A 19249-nucleotide genomic window follows, 5' to 3' on the forward strand; every position below is an offset into this window, starting at 1 on the left:
GTATTTCAGTGCACAGAACGCATGCAGAACAGCGCTGTTGTAAAATACCAGAGGTGCCTATCTGTAGATCTCTTCATGCCTTGCAGAGGCACCTTTTATAAACTCTTTTTGACTAAGCCTCCCTGTATGGGCTATGCACACAACTTTTGCCTTTAGAGAGTTCCGAGTGAAGAGCATGTCTTTCACTGCTGCCCCTGGGAGTGAGTTCAAGCTAGTGCTTGACACGCTACTGTTGCTGAACTTCAAGCACAAGCATATTGTGAAGCATTTCCAGTACAGTTAATTTCTTGTATTACTTTGACAGATCCATCAAAAAGGAAAATGTCAGGAAAACATCCGCCTCTTCATGTGATGTATCTCATGTGCCATTGAAGTGCCTCATCCTTGTTTATTAATATAACCACATCGTTCACACTTCCTTATCACGTAATGGCTCTGTAACAGAAGGGTCCCAGTGATGCTTTCTTCCCTTGAGGAAGGATACTTCCTTTAATGCTGTTTCTAATCTCAAATTAGAATTTAATTCAAGTGAAGATTCCATACTTCTATATATGATTTCAGGAATGCTTAAGGGTTTTTCCAGTTAGAAGATTGGAGAAACCCTTCTGATCAGTTGGGACTCCTTCTGCTACAGATGCTTTGCTAACCAGGTGCTCTTAGGAAATTCTGGCAGGCATGAACCTTAAAGGGCACTGTGGTTGCAGTGCTGGCCTCAAGGGCATAGGCAACAACAACAGTATCAAATACATCAGTAGCCTTTGAGAAGGACATAACCACTCTGTCAGATGTCATGTTCATGTTAAGCCAGCACTCTCAGTCCCCGCGTTTGATTCCTTACAAAACATGTAGGAGCATTCCTTTTTTACAGCAAAGGCTGATAACCTTGTGCCATCTGTCAAGGAAGGTCAGAAAACTGTGATACTGAGGCCAAATTCAGGACTAAGACCTGACTTTTTGTTAATACCACCACCATCTAGCAAGTCTTCCCTGAATCCCGAATATACCTTTTGAAGAGCTGTGTTTTTGGATGTTGCCCAAAGTAGCATTAGCAACAGTATTTTTGTATAATCGAGATCATCACTGGCCACTTACAGTGGTTACCTTGCTACTAGCTGGAGTTTCTTTCAGGAACTGCTTGGACTCCAAGACAATATGCCCAATATGGCTTCCTTTGACCCTCCTGAGCAGCGTACGTTCTCTATAGCCTCATCATGGTTTACAAATGCAGGAAGCAGCTCCACTTGACCAACGTGGATGGTCTTCTGGTGGGTAGAAGCCACCTGTTCCACACTGACATGCATTTAAGAAAAACTGTCACATGTTTTACAATGGGGAGGTGGGGTGGGAGGAGGCACTTGTTTCAGTAGACTGTGGTCCTTTTTCGTTGCCTGTTTTTCAGGTCGTATCATGACTAATATGGTGACCTTATTCCCTAAGAAACAGCCAGGAATCCCCAAAGTCGTACAGCTCTGTGAGTGGCATTTCAAAAGTTCACGGTTCCCTCCCTTATACCAGGTTTTTGTGCACATGCACGTGCACACACAAGACTCAGTGTGAGAAGGGCACTTTGAAGGACTGCAGTTGTGAAGGATTCCTTTCTGGGTTTATCTTTTATAATTTAAAATAAATCTTTGCCACCAACCAAAGCACTTCTAAAGTTGTTTTCCAGTTTGATACTCCTCAGGGTGTCTCTGTGCTGTTTATCACTATTCCATGTGACTTTGGTTGTCAGTATTGAATTTCATCTCGCTGCCTGTAATACACTTCTCTAATACATCATGTTTGCTCTGCAGCTTGTTTCTGTTGTGCATTTGCTTTGCTGCTCTTTTTTTCTTTTTTTTTTTTTTTTTCTTTCTCTGTGTGTGTGTTTAGCTGCACATTAGGATTAGTTGAGCTGGCATGTTCTCCAGACAGATAACAGATATTTATGACTCATTTTGTCTCTCTTGTAAGCTGATCTTGGCTTTTGTGAATTTTCAGGCTTTTGCTCCACTAAACTGTTTGCAGTGCATACTCTAGTCCCTTGCAATAGTCTCTTTTGTGAAATGATACAACATCTATGCAATGATTTAAATAAATCCAAATCACCAGATCCGTATTTTTTTTATAGAAAAGAAGAAAGGGTCAGAACACGTAGTTTAAATTTTACTAGGACACCGCTAAAATAGAAATGATTTAATTTTTTCTCATGACCTTGTAGTCAGCTTAGGAGGAGTATTATTATTTTTTTAAGTTACCATTTGTTTTTTAACTGTGTGGAAGTTAGTATTACTGTTATTGGAGACAACTGTCTGTGTAGTTGTGGCAGCCTTTTAAAAGGATTTAAGATATTTTATGGGATGCAGGTATAGTACAAGATTTTTCTTCAACCATGGAATTATGCAGTATCTTCCCGCTGCTTTGTGTGGTATTTACTGGAAACTGCCACACAGTGGGAATGTTTTGAATGAGTCTTCTAGGCTCTGCTCCTTTATTCTCTTTATCAGTGCTGCCTCACAGTGCGTATGCGTGCTTATTTAAAGTTGTTTTTCTAAGACTGGTGCCTATAGAAATTAGTTGAGCAACTTGTATTATGTGCCTCCCAGGTAATAGCGTTTGGTTTTCATAGCGGAGTAGAGAGCAAAGATTGCTTGTGCTTCAGGTGTACGGTTGTCCATCAGAGCAAATTTAACTTAGCAGGTGGACTGAATTTGTTTTTCTCAGGTAACTAACTGTGTCTGACTGCACACTGTGATGTAGCGGGTGAGAACGGAGTCAGCTTTCCCTTTGGAGAAGTAAAGAAAGGGAACTCTGGATTCTATCTGTAGAGTGTGCTCAGGAAGACCTGCTTTTTAAAGTGTGAAATTTAAGAACTGCTGCTTAGTTCATCCAGAGGAAAAGGAGGAGATTTTTTGGTCTATAAATAGACTATAAATAGATAGGGATAGATTTTTAAAAGTAGAAAGCTACAAAAAGGCATCTGTACTCCAAGTCAGGGAACTGAAGCTGGACTGAAGCTAGTTTTTAAAAGCTTATTACAACCCTTTACTGCTGCTTTTAGTTTTTATTTTAACTGTAGGTTTTGATACTCTTTTAAAAAGATGGACACCATGGGGGGAAAAATTCTGTGTACAGCTTTTTTAGAATTTGAGCACATGACGCCTTATTGCAGAGCAGCACTTCAGTAGTTAGACGTTAAATCAAGTGTTACGCAAATCGACTGTGAAATACTGCTGATGAAGATGGTGATAGTACAGACCTGAGACTGGTGATCCATGCTTATCTGGAACTATACAGTGGGTGCCTATCTCCAAGCAGAAAAACCCCAAACAGCTAGGGCTGTTCCACCTTTGAGCTTGGAGTAGTTCTCGGACTCATTTTACTGTATTAAGAAGATTCAGGTGCCAACAGAAAAGAATTTAAATTATTGTGTTAAGAGGCACAGGTGATCAATAGCAGATGACATTTATTCAGGATTTCTTAAGGAACTTGTGTTTAATATGGCTGAACTGTCTGTTATGTTGTGTGTGACCTTTCAGTTTAAATTGTCTGGGTATTCCTAGAATAAAAATTTTTAAAAAGCAAATACGATGCCCTTTTTAAAAGGAGCTAAGCTGTACTCTCTCAAGACTGCAGCAGAGCAGATCTGATTTCCTTATTGAATAAACTTTGAGAAATTCTTTATTACTAAAAAAGAACTAACAAGTAGGTGGATAAACAGATATTTTGAGAGAAGTCAGCTTGTCTTTGTAAAAGGAAAACACAGATTTGCAGATTCTCCAGACTCTTGGAAACCCAGGAACATGTAGATAAAAATCTACATGGGAACATGTGGTCATCAGAGGGTCATTATAATTACCGAAGTCTTTGAAAATATTATTTCTTGAATCGAAACCTGTTAAAATTAATGGTGCCATAAGATAAAGGGAAATAATGTTTTGTAGATTTTTCAGTTGATTAAAACAGGTCCCTTCAACTGGGGCTGGATTCCCAGAAGGCTATATTTGTGAATGTTTGGGGGTCGGGGGAGGAGGGAGAGGGGAAGCTGTGAGGCAGTTGTGGTTGCTGGGTTTGTTTGGTTTATTATTATTATTATTATTTATTTTCAGGTTAACTAAACTAGGTGCAGAGTATAGCAGACAAAACTGAATGGGCACAAAAATAGCTGCTGACATTCATTGTACAGTAATGAATGAGGGACAGATTTAGAAGGCTAATCGTGTGTGCATGCATATAGTGATAGGCTACAAATGAAGTATTTCTATTCTAGAAGGAGGCTTTGGGGTGGTCACTGGTGGTTCTCTGAAAATGTCACTCGTAGTACTCTGCAATAGTGAAAAGGGTAGATGAAATGTCATGTTTTACTAGAGAAGAAGTAAAGAAGAACACAGAACATGACACTGAGTAAATTTCTTGTGTATCTGAATTTTGAATTCTGTGTGGGGTTCTGTTTGCCTTGTATTAGAAAGGACATAGTGTAAGTAAAAAGGAAAGGGTAGTAAAGTGTCAAGAGGAATACTCGTGTTATCTGTAGGGACTGTTAACTTAAAAATAAACCAAAAAATCTTTGAGGGAGAATATGGTAAAGACTTAACAAAATAAAAAATAAAATTGGTAAGGTTCTCAATTAGAAATTATTTAGGAGTTCTGTAATTCTGGAAGTGTCACAACTGTCGTGTGAAGTCGCTTTCACAAGTTGCTGCGGAGAAGGTTCAAAAAGAGAATGATTTCAAAATGGAGTTAAACGGATTGCAAGGCGCAGGTGGCAGGTAGCTGTTACAGACGGTGGTTCAGGAAGACCTTGACTGTCGGGCTCTGAGATAGCTTTCTGGGAAATTACTGGGCATATGTCTAAGTCCTACTTGCCCATCTGTCAGTTTTTGCTGTTTATGAGATTCTTGACCAGTTGGGCCTTTGCTCTCACCCACTATGGCAGGTTGCTCGTGCATTATTTTTTAATGGAGAGGGATGTGAACTGTCGGAATAATTTATCTGTGTCTGTAGTGCATTGTATTGTTTGATGTTTCTGAATAAATAAAACTAGGCAAAAACCTGGGTAAATCTTTAGATAATGTTCTGAAGCTTGGCAGTAAAGCGAGTTAAATGCATGGAAATGGATCTCACTTTCTGGCCTTTGTGTGTCACTCAGCTATCATGATCATTTGACCTAGAAATCTCCAAAAATCCTGAGAAAATGCTATCTGATAGATTCATCCTGAGTGATGCATCAGTCATGAGATGATCAGATTGGCAGGAATTAAACTTTAAATAGTGTCTGGGAAGGACTAGTGGTTAGATTAATAGTTTCAGAGAATGTTATTAGGGCAACAAGTAGCAGGTGAATTCTTTACTGTGGTCCTTAGGCATGTCTAAATTAGAAACATTGTGTCTCACTATGTCTTCTTCCAAGTACAGTACATATATTCCTGTGCATCTTATAAAACTATAAAATCTTCTTGTATTCTAATGTAATTGAGAAATGGCTGGAGTGCTGGCAGGTTGCTTTTTGTCTGGGGTTAGTTTTTATACCATCCGTTATTACTTTCACCTAATTTCATGAAATGCGGGACTTGGAAGATTTATTTGACAGCTGTTAATTTGGGTTTGAGCCTCAGTAACTAGCATAAAAAGATACATTTTGATTTCTAGTTCTTCAAATTTAAAACAATTCGGTAGCCTTCTGTTTGTAGCATTATCACTTAATAATTTGGTTTTACATATCCATTAGTCCACTTTCTTCTTTTACATGTTTTAAGAACAGCTTCTGCTTGTGTGTAGCCTAATGAGGGGAGGAGAGTCAGGGTTACAGGACCTCTTTTTGGGCATTTTGTTCAAAGATTCTTAATGCAAAACAGTGTTGGAAACAGAATTCAGGTTGTTTTTAAGGAAATCATCTCCCTTGGCTGGAGAGTCAGATTAATTTTTTCTGTTCTGCTGCTGGCCCTATTTGGTTTTAGTTTGTGTCTTCCTAAGGGCAGGTAGGGATTAGGCCAGGGAGCCATTGGAGTGGTCTGTGCAAGTTGCAGCTTGGGCACCAGCCTGGGAAATCAAAGTAAGTCTGAAACCCAGAATTTCACCCATGGCCTGACCGCTGTTAGAAAGGTGTGGCTAAAGGTACATTTAGCTCAGTGTCTTCTTGTTCTAAGGACGAATAGAACATAGAATGAAGAAAGTGTTTTTTTGCATAATAGTTGTAGAGAGGTAAGTAAATGCAGACTGTGACCTCGGGTCTTTTTTCCTTTAAACTGTTAAGTGTACCAAAAAATTTATTGATGTTTGTTAGCTTCTCAGTGTTGAAAGGCTTGAATCATTAGTGGAATTGTGTTGTGTAGTGTTCTTGGAATTAAATAGGGATTATATAATATGAAACTACGATATTTTCTTTAAATAGTTTGTAATCTTGAGGGTTGTCTGAATCCTGTTCTGTGCTTCCTCAGTTGTAAATTCAGAAGTCAGAACCCTTGTGTTAACCCTTTCCACAGAATTTTTTTGTAAAGAAGAATTTAAAATATTTGTATCCTAAAGGCTTCAAACATTTTAGTATAGGTTAGGTGTTTTAATCATCTGAACTAAAAGGAAATTGACAAAAATTATTTTCTAAACTAGTATTGTGTCAATATTATGCAAGAAACAATGATATTAGAGTCATAACTCAATAAAAACTCACATTGCTTCATGTATTTTAAAGTATTCTGAGAAACTTAAGCTACTTCTTGTAAGAGTTATTGTTACCTGCTTTTTTATATCAGTGTAATTAATATTTCTTTTATACAGAGTAATGAGGTAAAGATACGCCACACAAAACATCTGGTAGACATTTTGGTCAGTGTGATGCCAACACAAAATGTTGGCTTTACGTGATCCCAGGTTTTCCCTAGCACTGACACAGAATGGCAAATCTTGCTTATCAGACCTAACTTCTGCAGAGCCATGTAGTTGCCAGCGTAGTGTTGTCTTCCCAGATGAGTTTAACCACCTGATCTCTGGGCTGAACCTCATCCTCTCGCTCCTGTGTCTTTGTCCTTAACAGGTGAGTCCTCATGGAAACAGGGGGGAACTGTTTAAATGACTTCTCCACTCAGTTTGGATACAAAAGCGCTTAGCTCCATTTTAGTTCCAGTTTTATCTGACTTGGCCTGGTTCCAGTTCGTGAGACGGAGAGGCTGTTTTTGTATGGAACCCAGAATGGCTCAGGCTTCTTGTTCTGCTCAAGAGGTTAAGCAGCTTCTGTGCTAGCTTGGGTATGGATGCATGGTTGCACCACTGCTGTGGTTGTCCAGCGTTCACCATAAACTGATCAAATCTGACTTGGGTTTCTATGGTGCAATTAACTTGAGATCCAGATAAAATGTGTATGGATAATCACAGACCAAAAGTCAGCTAATCTGTAAACTTTGTTTTTAAAACCACGTTGTTTTAGTCAACATTGTAAGCTTAAAATTATACATAAATGCTTGTTTTCCATTGTAAGGTTGCATAAGACCTTCTTTTCCTCAGTTATACTGAAAAATGCTAGAATCCAGAAATCTTCAGCAGTCAGCATTGAAAGAAAAAAATAATCAGTCTTGGGGAGTGAGTTTGCTCAAGTAATGCCAGGCACACCTGTTAACTTCTATAGTATTTTAATTTGCTGAAAACAGTGAGGGCTTGACACTGCATAAAAGCTACCTGTTTTGCTGAAATGTTGCAGGACTTCTGTGACTCATTCTAAAGCCTGGATGTGTTGTATAATGGGACTTATTTTGAGATTGTATTATAACTGCATGTTGTCATGGAAGCAAGTCTGAGGAGCTTCCAGTGTTTCCATGGTGTAAGGATGAATAAAATAATCTGATGAGATACCTCACTAGTAATTGCATGGTAAAGATTTTAGCCTTAGCTCTGAGCAATGAAAAGGCAAAGCATCTGGATAGCAATATAAAGCAATCAGAGCTGCAGTGAAAGTAATAGTGTATATTTGGGAAGAAATCATCACATGTAAAGATAAAATGCTAATGCCACTTATGTGTACAAAGCTTTTTGTAAATAAACTATGGAGTGGCTTTAGTACAAAGCCACTTTATGTGTAAATCAAGTAATTAATTTTCCAAAATGCTCTGACATTTATGTCCTGGAAAAGCTAATGCATTTTAATTAATGGGTTGTTATAGTTGGCTTTTCTTGTATGGTTTTCTGTTTGCTATTTATTGACATGAGGCAAATGACTGCTCATGCTCAGTGTTTTAGTGCAAATTTGTTTATTTTAATAAAGAGATTTTTGGACAGATACAAGACTGTATCCTTAAGTATTTTGAGGGCAGTGAGGTGTTTTAAGTAAGTAAACGTGAATGTTTCTTATCCTAAAGAAAAGAGTGATCATGCTTTAGATGAGGTTCACATGAATCTTTATTTTATGAATAATGTCTTATACATATTTTTTCAGCTAAAACTAAGTCTCCAACAAAAAACTTTGGTAGAAAAGTAGTGGGCTAGTTTTGAGAGTTAACTGATCCCTTTCAACTGTTGAGAGAGATAACTTCATTGTATCAGAGCTAGATAGATTTAGGATATCTTTGCTATTTTAATGAATTATAAAGAACAAAATAAGCGTGCTGTCTAGGAAGGTTTAATTATTCCCTGAATAATTTAGGAATTATTGGAAATTGTGTTCCGAGAGTTCATAAGAAGTGTCATACCTGTTAAAGCATGTAAACAGTACCCAACTTTTATTGCTGTGTTTTGATTTAATAGTGTTCTCAGGGGTGAACAGAGTCTATCACATCTGTTTCCTACCACAGCATACCCTTTCTGCTGTGAATTTCAAAAACTAAGATATTGACACCCTATAGCTGCCATTATTTTTTCTCTAATAAAGTCTTAGAGCACATTTTCTCTGTGCCTGGTTTCTTCTTTATGCTGAAACCCTGCTTGGGCTTCTTTGTGGACTCTAGCATTATAATGACAGCTACTGTTCTTAAGGCTACTTTAAATGGAGTTTTCCAGGCTTTGCTTTAAGTTGCAAATTCAATCCATTAAATTAATTCACAGTAGCACTTACTAACCTAAATGAGGAGCCTCCTAATTCTGTTTTGAGCTTGGATTGCTGAGTTGCTTGGTGAATACAGATGACTAAGCTGCTGCATAGGTTTCTGTGCTAGATGTTTTGTATTGGAAAAACAGAAGTCAGAAATTACCTTTATTAAAACCAGTATCAACTTTGTGTACAGTTTGTATATTTTGGGTTTGGAATATAACTGAGATTGAGGTATTTCAGCAGTCCCTGAGGGATTTTGCAGGACAAACTAGTTTGAGCTAAGTAATTCTTTCTGAACAGCAGACGTAAGAAGTGGATAGTGGTGGTCTCCTTTATATGAAACTTTGACTGTCTTGCCTGTAAGGGTCCATTTTTAGATCCTGATAGAGAGGGGAGAGGTTAGTTGCTGCTGTTCAGCAATTTTTGTAGATGAAGATTGCAATAGAGAATTGACAGTAAATAAATTGCTAGATTGTCTGTAAGTTCAGGTCATTGTCACCATCTGTGATTTTACAGATACTCTGCTGTCACTGTTTTTCCCCTTCAGAGCTATTTATTTAAGTTTTAAGTTCAGAGATTTAAGTTCATTTGAGTTCAATGTAAAATGCTGTGGGGTTTGAGAAGGAAACTAGGTTAGAGAATCAATTTGTTGACTGAGTTAAAAAAACCCAACAAACTAAACACAACAAAACCAAACCAACTAACCAGATAACCCCTACAGTTCAGACCTATTTAGCATGCTAGCTGTGTGTCTTTAGAATACAGTGCTCACACAGATAAGATTTTTCAAGAGCCATAGTGTACTCTGAAAAAAGTGATGTCTAAAGTCAAGTCACAGGCATTAAGACTGGTCCTTTGAATCTACAAGGGCTGGGTAGGTAAACATTTTCATTTCTGGGATCCAGAAAAACTTTACAGTACTTACCTGGGCTGATGTTGCAGCTCAAAGATGGCTTGCTTGGCCTCAAAATCTCTTAGTAAAATGATTATGTGCTAACCTACGCATCTTCGTGTAAGCATACCCTGACAGGCTTCAGGCTCAGCTTTTTCATTTCTGTGCTTTCTGTCCAAACTCTCCCAGGAGAAACCTGTAGCATAAAGGTGGAAAATGAGGTATTATTATTCCTTCATCCTTGGGAGACCATAATAATCAGTCTTTGCTCCATCACAGCAAGGAACAGGGAGAGCCCTTGAAGGGGTAGGAGGGTCAGAAACCCAAATCTGAAGCCAAAAAACTTTGTACCCTTCTTGTCAGTGCAGAATGATAAGCAGGCTTAATTGTAACCACCCCATGGGTTGAGGCTATCTAAATGAAGCTTCTGATTTACCCTGGCCAGTCTCTCTTAAGGTTTTGTTTATGTTAAATTAATGTACTGTTGAAAACCAGTATGGAGTATGCTGACTTGGGTAGGAGAGTCTCAACGACACCTTCACCTATGTGAAGTACTCCTGATAGAAATTTGTGACACCATTTGTACATGAGATGTTAGGGCTGAAAACGTGCATGCATTTCACCTAATTTTAGCCACTATGTATGAAATAGATATGGCATCCATATCAAAACTGTAGAGTTACTGTACTAACATTATGAGCAAGGTGGACAGGTGAGTTAATTTGCCAGGAAGTGCATTTTTAAGGCAAAGTAATGGTCTGTTGATAAGAGAACCTTTATCACATGGAAGAAATAACAAGCCTGTAGAGAGGGAAAATCTTGAGTCATACTTACACTAATGGTATTCTCTTTTTTGGGGGTTCTGCTTCCAGTTCTCTGTATTAGATGTGCTTTACCCTCTAGACTAGTTTATCAGCAATGGCAGTACTAATGCCTGGGTATTAGTACTTTTTCAAAAAGTACTGATTTTTTTGCAGTTTTCAAAATTCAGATTCATGCAGCATATTAGCATGTCTGATTGTGTTATGTGCTGTTCTGATATGAGCGTGGTTTGGAATTTCAAGTCAATACTTAAATGGTTGGTTATGCTTAGATAGTTCTACACTTTTTTAGCTCTTGCGAAACTTGTTAATTTTTTATTTTATTTTATTCTATTCCTGTGAAATTTTGTTTTGGCAGTAGGGGAAATCTTGTGGTATGTTTTGTTTCCAAATACCCTTGACGAAACACTTTTATTTTAAAGTCCTGGAGAAATACACTGAGGAAAAATATGAATGTCTTAAATTTATTGCTTAAACAGTACAAGTCACTGACATGCGATACTAAAGACCTGCCCAGATCACAAGGTAGCACCGACTTAGGGAGGAATATGGCAGAGATGATGCATCAGTGTTCATACTAGCTGTGTGGTTGGATTGAGATGCTCTGGGCAGCGTACAGCTAACATGGTTTCTAAATGAGGATGGGTGGCAGTTGTACTTTGTTCTTACCACTGCTGGACCCCACCAAACAGCCTGTAAATCCCTGAAGGTATGTTTAGATAAGTATTGACTTTTGTGATTTTGAGGAAGATAGATGCAGAGTTCTTAAAATAGCAGGCTTCACTAGTGAAATATCCTGTGGCATTCTAGGATGTAGTTGAGAGGAAAGATATAAAACTACACTGACAAACCTTAAATTATATATCTTTAGAAAGGAAATACACCTGTTATATTTAGCTTTGTCATTGGGTATTGAATCAAAATTGTTTCTTCCTACCACTTTTAAAGTTTTGTTCACTTTGGAGGCTATTCTGTTTCCTGCTTTCAAGAAGTAACGAATATAGGCTTGTTTCCATCAGTCAAGTCATATTAACAGATGTTGCTGATTTTTGTGGTATCTGCTTGAAGGCAAGGGAAGGGATGAAGTACAAAGTTATTTTTGGAGGATTCTCCCAGCTATTAGAATTGCTTTTTGAATTAGTGATTGTTGGTCATTGACGTTTTGAAAAAACACCTTTGCAGTTAACGTTGCTGGTCAAATATTGGTAATATTTTCCTTTTCCATGGAAAAGGAAATTTTGTCATATGGATATTATTGTCACCCAGCTATTGAGTGGGTGTCTTACACAATATGGAAAGAAATGATACTTGACCTAAAACTACTTGTAAAAGGTTACTGGCCCTATTAACAGGTTGCTGCAAAGAGGCACTGTACATTTGATGTGGTAATTTGAAAGACTGAAATACTGATGATTCAGCTTTGTGTTAGCAACAAATTGTTCCGAGTTAGTATGTAATATGAAAGCACAGCCTAATCCTGAACCCCCTCTGGTTATGAAAAATCACTTAGCGCTTGATATTGGAGTAGAGCAGTTCATGCTGGTAATGAATACAGTCTGCAGAGAACACTCGCCGATTCAGGCTTTCTGCAGTCAGAATATGAGCTGCCAAACCTGTGCAGTTTTAGTTACGTAACTGCTTTTTCTCGCTTTGAATTATGCATGCGGCCCACTGCCTTGCCAGAGACTTTATTATTTTTATTCCTACCAGTGCGACTGCAGGGCAGGCTCTGCCTTACCTCATGTGTGAATGTAATTGAGCAGAATGATCACCATGACTCTCAAATATCTAACTAACGTCTTTGAGTATCTTTTGCTTTCTCTACTCTCTTTTTAACTTGTGGCTTTCTTTTTTTGCTGTTTTCTGTTTTCCTTTTCACAGTGATCATTCTAGATAAGCCTTACTATGCATTGATTATGTATTCCTTTCCTCTTCTCCCCATGTTTTTTTGGACCAAAACACTGTATTTGCTTTCCGTGCTTGCATAACACTGAATTTCGGTGTGGTGTAAGCTTTTTCACTGGAGGTTGTCCTGGCACACCATGCAGCCGTGGATGAGTTAGGTATTCTGCCTGTACCCTGTGTTCTTTGGCTGTGTTTTAGTGCTTGGACTGTTGCTCTTGGAACTGCAATTGCTTTCAAGTTTTTGCTTTGTTTTAATTATTGATATCTTACTGATATCATCTCGGGGACCAAAGGCATGAGGGCTTCCAGGAAAAAAACGTTGTGCTGTTGTCAGCTATCTGCTACATTATCTTCATTCTTTTGCCACTGAAGCCAGTATGTCTGAGATCACTCTGGAGAACTGTGAATTCCTTTGTCTTTTCTTCTGTATTGTGTCTTTACTGTTCCTGTTTGGAGGAGAATATAGGAAGCTAGACAACAAGGTTTCCACGAATTATGGTATCCAGCGTCTCCTTCCTTGCCCTCACTGTCTTACTTAGCATGTTCAAAGCTGATTTTCTTTTTAATCAAGAGGTTACTTGGTCTATGTGTTTTCAACAAAGTTGATGCCTCCAGGAATAAGATGTTCCTTTTGTATGTGGAACATCAGTTATTTTGGGATTTATTATGTACGCAAGAGAATAGCCTTATACACAAACCCCCTTTCTTCTTCCTTTCTACATTTTAATAATTAGACAATGTCATGCTGGGTAGAAAATAGCAAGTCACTGATATGCAAGTAAAATGGGTGGTATGCATGCAGCGTGCTAAACCGCAAGCGATCTTGGTAACATCAAAAAAAACCAAAACTGAAGTTTGTGGCCTACAAAAGCAGCCATTTGGCACACTGTTGCCAAAGAAGATACTGGTATAAAGGCTTTGATATAAGACACAGCGTTCATCCATCTAATCCCTGCAGCCTCGAGATTGTGCCTCAGAGTTGCTCAGTATTAATGCCTCTGTGGAAATTTCTCAAAGGAAAAAGAGTTAGTTGTGATGTGCTATTTTTGAACTGTTTATGCAGCTTCACAACATGCTTCCTTTCTGCCTTTGCTTTTCAATTACAAAATCTAGAGATTACTGTTACCTAGAATAGAACAACCTGGGTGGATGTGCCCATGTGTATTAGTGGGACACAGTCCTCCAGCTCCCTAATAGTTCAAAAGCACAAGATGTATCTACCATGTGCATGTACAGTCTGCAAATGTTTGTATGACCAACATGTTTCCAGCTTCCTGTCGTTGGCCAGAAACCTTTCTGTCTCTGCATTTATGAATATTGCATTAATGATATGTTATGCAGTACTTGATAACATCCATTCTGGGTGGATGATGAGACATGGCAGCTCTTGTTGATTAGGGCAGCATCTGTCAGTTCCTATTTATCTCTTAATATCTGTGCTAAAAATAACTGGAAATCTTTGAACTTAGGTCTGTATTTTTAGTTTTTTATTCTGTAAAAATTATGCTAACTCATTATTTAAATATTCAGATGTGCTGTAGGAAAGTGTAGGGGGAGAGGAAGAATAACCATGTTTTAATGCTATGAACTGATGAAATATCTCCCATTTTATCTAAATACAGTACAGCTGACCAAATCAAGCTTTGTTTCTGATGGGCTAGGGCCCTTCATTCTTATCATATCCAGCACTAGATACTCAGGTTCACAGCATATTCCTAGCTCAGGCCAGTGGTGCAAGAGGCAGATGGTGTTTGCTGTGGCTGCCCCACCAGTGCATAAAGTGGTGGTGTGTCTGCTTTTGAGAAGACTTCATGACCACTGCCTTGAGCCTCATTCTTCCTTCTGTAAGGCTAGGAATATAGGTGTCACTGTTTAGCTGTCAGTTTTCACATAGACTCTGGGAAATTAACTCTTGATCCTTACCTCTTTTCAGAATGATGAAATAAAAAGTCTGGTAAATATAATATTCAACAACATGATTAAATCAAGCTAGCTCCTCATTGTGTGATTTATTTGGGGGTGTGGGTAGGAGTTGTTTTGGAGCTTTTTTGTTTTGAAAATTGGGGTAAAAATGTAATGTAGAAATCATGCATCCTTGGCATTAAAACCTAAATGAGTAAAATAAAGAACTTGTATTTCTTTAAATTGCTAAACAATGTGCACCTTAAAATTGTGGTCTCATGGTGCTGCTCTGTTTCATGAAAATGCAACTCTTGAACAATAACAAGAATTACTTTTTGTTAATAATTTAATGGTCTGAACAAATTTGTTCTCTTTGGAAGTTTAATGTTAAAATCTTGTACAACATATCAGCCCATTCAAAATTCATACACTTTTCATCACAAGCTTCTTTAAATTCCTTAGTTTGCAGCTCCTCTAAAGTGTTCAGAAAAGTAGAGGAATATGAAAATAGATGTAAACCTTGGACAAGTTTTGAGGTGGTAGAGTACAACAGATGTTAGGGACAGTAGGAGTTTATGGGAGAAAGAAAATAACTAGAACCTTTCATAGCTTTTTAATAAAGTCAGATGACTTTTGCCGTCTGTTCAATAATTTCTGCATTGCATTGATTATTTATGCCCAGCAAATTGACTGTTGTGTGGTGGTTCAATGGTGCTCTTTAAATAGAGTAGGAGAGTACATAACACACAGTACTAGCTAAAACAGCATTTAGTCTTTCTTTCTGTGACCATAATCCAGAAGACAATCATATTTTTACCGTTCTGGGTTTTGGTTTATTTTACTTCCTTTTTTTTTTTTTTTTTTTTTTTTTTTTTTGGCAAAAGGACTGTTTGTGGTGTTAGTTTCATGACTGCTCATGATGGTGAAATGGGAACAGTCAAGCTCACTGATTTAACAAGGAGCCCGAGAATGGAAATACGTCAGAATCTTCATATGCAGCCAAAGCAGCCTTACCAGCATCAGCAGCGGGCACTGAGTGTTTGTCCATCTTTTAGCTCATCCACACTGCCAGGGCCTTCCAAACACAGAGGAAAATTTACAAACCTACGCGACAGTGTAAAAAAGAGTCCTACAAAAAGCACAGCAAAAGTAAAAGCTGCTAGTGGTTGGGTGTCTGACGGCTCATGTTCTAATTGTTCTTTAGAAAAGGTATGTATTGCACAGGTATTTATAGATGCGTGTTTTTAATGCTGAGTGTAGAAAGTATGTCACACTTTTTTTCTGTCTGTAGTTTTATCCCTGCTATTCTAGAGACTTTGTATTACTTGATTGTCTTTCATATTGTATTGCTAGAAATCAAAGTAGCAATAATTGAAATTTGTCTGGCAAAGAAATATTTCTGCGCAGTGTTCTCCCATTTAAGATGGTTGCTTTGTGGTACGGTATGGGCTTTTTGCAGTAATTTCTTGAAGGTGAGGAAAATCTGGCTCGCTTGATTTTTGTTCTCCAAAATGTATCTTTTACGACATTACAAGAAGCTGCATTATGGAGTTTGCTGGTTTAGGTGATCTGCTTCAGGATATGTATGGTGCTCTGTTTTAATTTCAGGTTAGTTGGTATTTCCTCACAGAAGGAGTTACTCTGTGTTGGTTAAACATGAGAAAATGGGTGTGTTCTTCCATTTCACGACGTATGGACTCAGATTTGGCAGCATGTGTTTAAATTGATGACTTAAAGGCATTATTATCTTAGCTTTTTTAAACATATCACTTTGTTGTAGGTGTTGGCACTTTCATTTGGGCTGACCGGCCCTGTTAACATGAGTTATTGTTCAAGTCATGCATTCCTGTATATAGTAGTGTATCTTGTTTGCTATAGTGCACATACATTTAAAACGTGTTTTTTAACTGGCCTGCTACCTTCTTTATAATTTGTGTCCATTTAAACCAGGAGCATTAAATGTTTCAGTCAGACATATTTGTTTAAAGTTATTTTGAGGATAAACTTTTGTTTTTTTCAGAATTCCTTAGTGTATTTTGGAGAATTCCTGAAAATTACAAATGTTTCTTGAAAATTCTTGGGAAGAAAAGCATTGAAAGTGATACTCTGGGCTATTGGAGCTTATTCAGCTACTCTCAGATACCTGTATGATATAATCATTTTCAGACTGGTTATGTGCTATACTAAGATAAGATTAGTGGTGTTCTTTTACAAGGAAGTCCCAGGTCTTCTTTTGCTGACAATTAAAAATACTTCAGTTTCTTGCATTGTCATCGCTTGTGGTAGCCATATTGCCAGGATCAGTTCACTGCATTCCATGAAATGTCCAAGTGAAGACAGTCTTACCTTTATTTGGAGTTGAACATCCTATGAAAGTGGTTGCCAACCACATGGTAGTGAAGGAGACTCAAGAGGAACATAGCCAGGATGCTTGGAGAAGCAGGGAGCAGCATTTTAAGCTAAACCAACAGCACAAAGGAAAAATATGACAACAGTACTAACAGCTTGGGAGACTGGAACCAGAAAGAATTAAAGGACTTTGAGCAATGTCAGTTTTGAAATAATGATAGAAATTGGAACTGGTTTTAAGGATTCTTGAAGCATTTGGGAATGACAGGCCCAGAGAGATGTGGGAGTAAAGAACTGAGAAAAGAGAGAAAGCAGGGAAATAAAGCTGCCATTGGGGTGCAGATTGGCCCATAAGGAAATCAGCTGTGACTTGGTCAGTTCTTTTGCTAAGCAGAAGGGCAGGGAGGTGTATGGTCAGTATCTAAGAATAATTCCAGTTTGTTTTTAATGTTCTCGTATTGCAGGAGTTGTAACTATAAAGCTGGATTTTTTCTGTCCTGCTAGTGTTTAGCTTTTCAGCACTAATGCTGTGTAATGTTTTGATATGTAACACGTGTATATCTGAAATTGTGGTTAACAGGATTTTTACTATGTACATACATGGGAAGCTGCTTACTTTGGAACAGGGCAGACTTGAAGCAGTGGCTTATTTTTCGCATGTGTAGAGCTGAATGATTGCTCAAGCTGTTTAATTCGATCTGTCCTCTAAAGGTTGCATCATTCTTCCAGTAACTGGAGGTTTGTTGCCCTGAGTATTTCTTGCATCCTTTGCAAAATGTGTAGTATCACTTTTCTAGGCCAACTTAAATGTTCCCTCACCCTTCTTTTTTGTAACACTTGAAAGATTGTGCTGTTGTCTATAGATATAATGATGCCTAAGTTACATTGGTAGTAAACTTTGAAGATACCAAATCTTGTTCTTGCATCTTCCAATAAGTGCAACTTTTTTCACCAGCTGTTCATTTTGGGTAGATGGAGTTGAAAAAACCCTTTGTAGAAATACCATACATACATTTATTAAGTGTTGCTGCTCTTTGGCTGTTTCAGGTTTCTTTAATATTTGCTTTTACTCTTTAATGTAGTGTATGCTATTGTTGTATGATGCTTTGTGTTTTAAAAGATCTGACTCTTAAAAATATGCTTAATACCATTATGTTCTGGTATTCTGGTTCATTTTCAGGATTTAGTATTTTCTATGTCATTATGCTTTGTTTGTATTTAGAGATCACAAGAATGTCTTGTAACAACTAAGTTGTAAGGACTTTGTACTGTTCAGATTGTAATTTCAGTAATAGTTGCCAGTAGTTCATGTTGCTGGCAGCTTGTTTACAACCAGTATGTTAACATCTCAAAATTATTCAAGTCAATGTTTTGCTAAAAATGCTATTGGTAATCTTGTTCCATTGCAGGTGAAGTGTTGGTAGGTTTTGTGGTTATTAGTTTAATGATAATTCCTAGACTAAAATTCTTTCGGTCTGAAGGTATGTTGTAAACCTGTATGAAGATCTTTGAAACATAGATTGAATCTATTTTAGGAGCTTCTGTACATTTGACTAAAAAAATTCCTTTGGGTTTTTTGTCCACTTCAGAAACCTTAATGTACTTCTGATTATACCCCTTTATCGAAAAGAAATATTAACTTTGTTCAATGCTATGAGCTTTAGCCACTGTTTCCTTGCTTTTGCACACTGTTGTACATTGGTGAGGGGCTTCTGTTGTGAAACCGGTCCACAAAAAGCCTGAGTCTGTCTGTTGACATGAACAGGTGTTCTGTTGGACCCCAAAGTGTCATCACTCTGTACTGCCAGATGAGTAGCTTGGTATAAATGAGCAATCTGGATATGTCTTACTACTTTGAGTTCTTTGACATTAGCATGTTACTGAGAATGCACTGCCATATACCGCGTGGTGAGAGGTGGCTGTTTGTCTTCAGTTGTAGGTATAGTCTAAATCCATATGCTATTTCAGAATTTTTTTTAAGCTGTTAAGTTTGAATTTTGTTGAAAATGTTTTCTGTTTTTTGTTATTTTTGACGTTTTGTTGGTGATTTTTAGCCCACAGAAGCTGTTCCTTCCTCTTCTCCCATTGTCCCTGTGATCCCTGTCCCACCAGTCCCCGCTGAGACCACTGTCATCCCATCCACCATACCACAGGTTTTTATTGCCTTTTTGTTTTATTTTCATGTGTGTGTAAATTTGTTCGAATTTTATTTATGCAGTTTATTTCATTGTTGTGTTTAAATTCACCTTTTGATACTCTCACACACACAGCTTTGAGATGAACTATGAAATAGCCAAATTAGTAATACAGTAGTTTCATCCTAATTTTTGTTTGTTTTTGTAGCAGTTTTCAGTCAATTTAAAATACCTAGATTTTCCTATGGGAGTA

The 19249-nt window shown here is 37.7% G+C and overlaps 1 protein-coding gene across 6 annotated transcripts in view; it reads left to right on the forward strand.

Annotated features, from left to right (window-relative positions):
• The window catches only part of DLG1 (discs large MAGUK scaffold protein 1), a 165362-nt gene that overhangs the window by 80651 nt on the left and 65462 nt on the right, over positions 1 to 19249 (forward strand). For 3 of the 6 annotated variants that reach the window (XM_065674882.1, XM_065674877.1, XM_065674878.1), the window contains exon 5: positions 18916 to 19014. The exons of the other annotated variants lie outside the window; for them this stretch is intronic. In XM_065674882.1, the coding sequence (XP_065530954.1) occupies positions 18916 to 19014 (99 nt within the window). The remainder of the gene's footprint in view (positions 1 to 18915; positions 19015 to 19249) is intronic. 6 annotated transcript variants of the gene reach the window in all.

The sequence above is a fragment of the Lathamus discolor genome, chromosome 3 (genome assembly GCF_037157495.1).
Source record: "Lathamus discolor isolate bLatDis1 chromosome 3, bLatDis1.hap1, whole genome shotgun sequence".
In the NCBI taxonomy this organism is placed as follows: domain Eukaryota; kingdom Metazoa; phylum Chordata; class Aves; order Psittaciformes; family Psittacidae; genus Lathamus; species Lathamus discolor.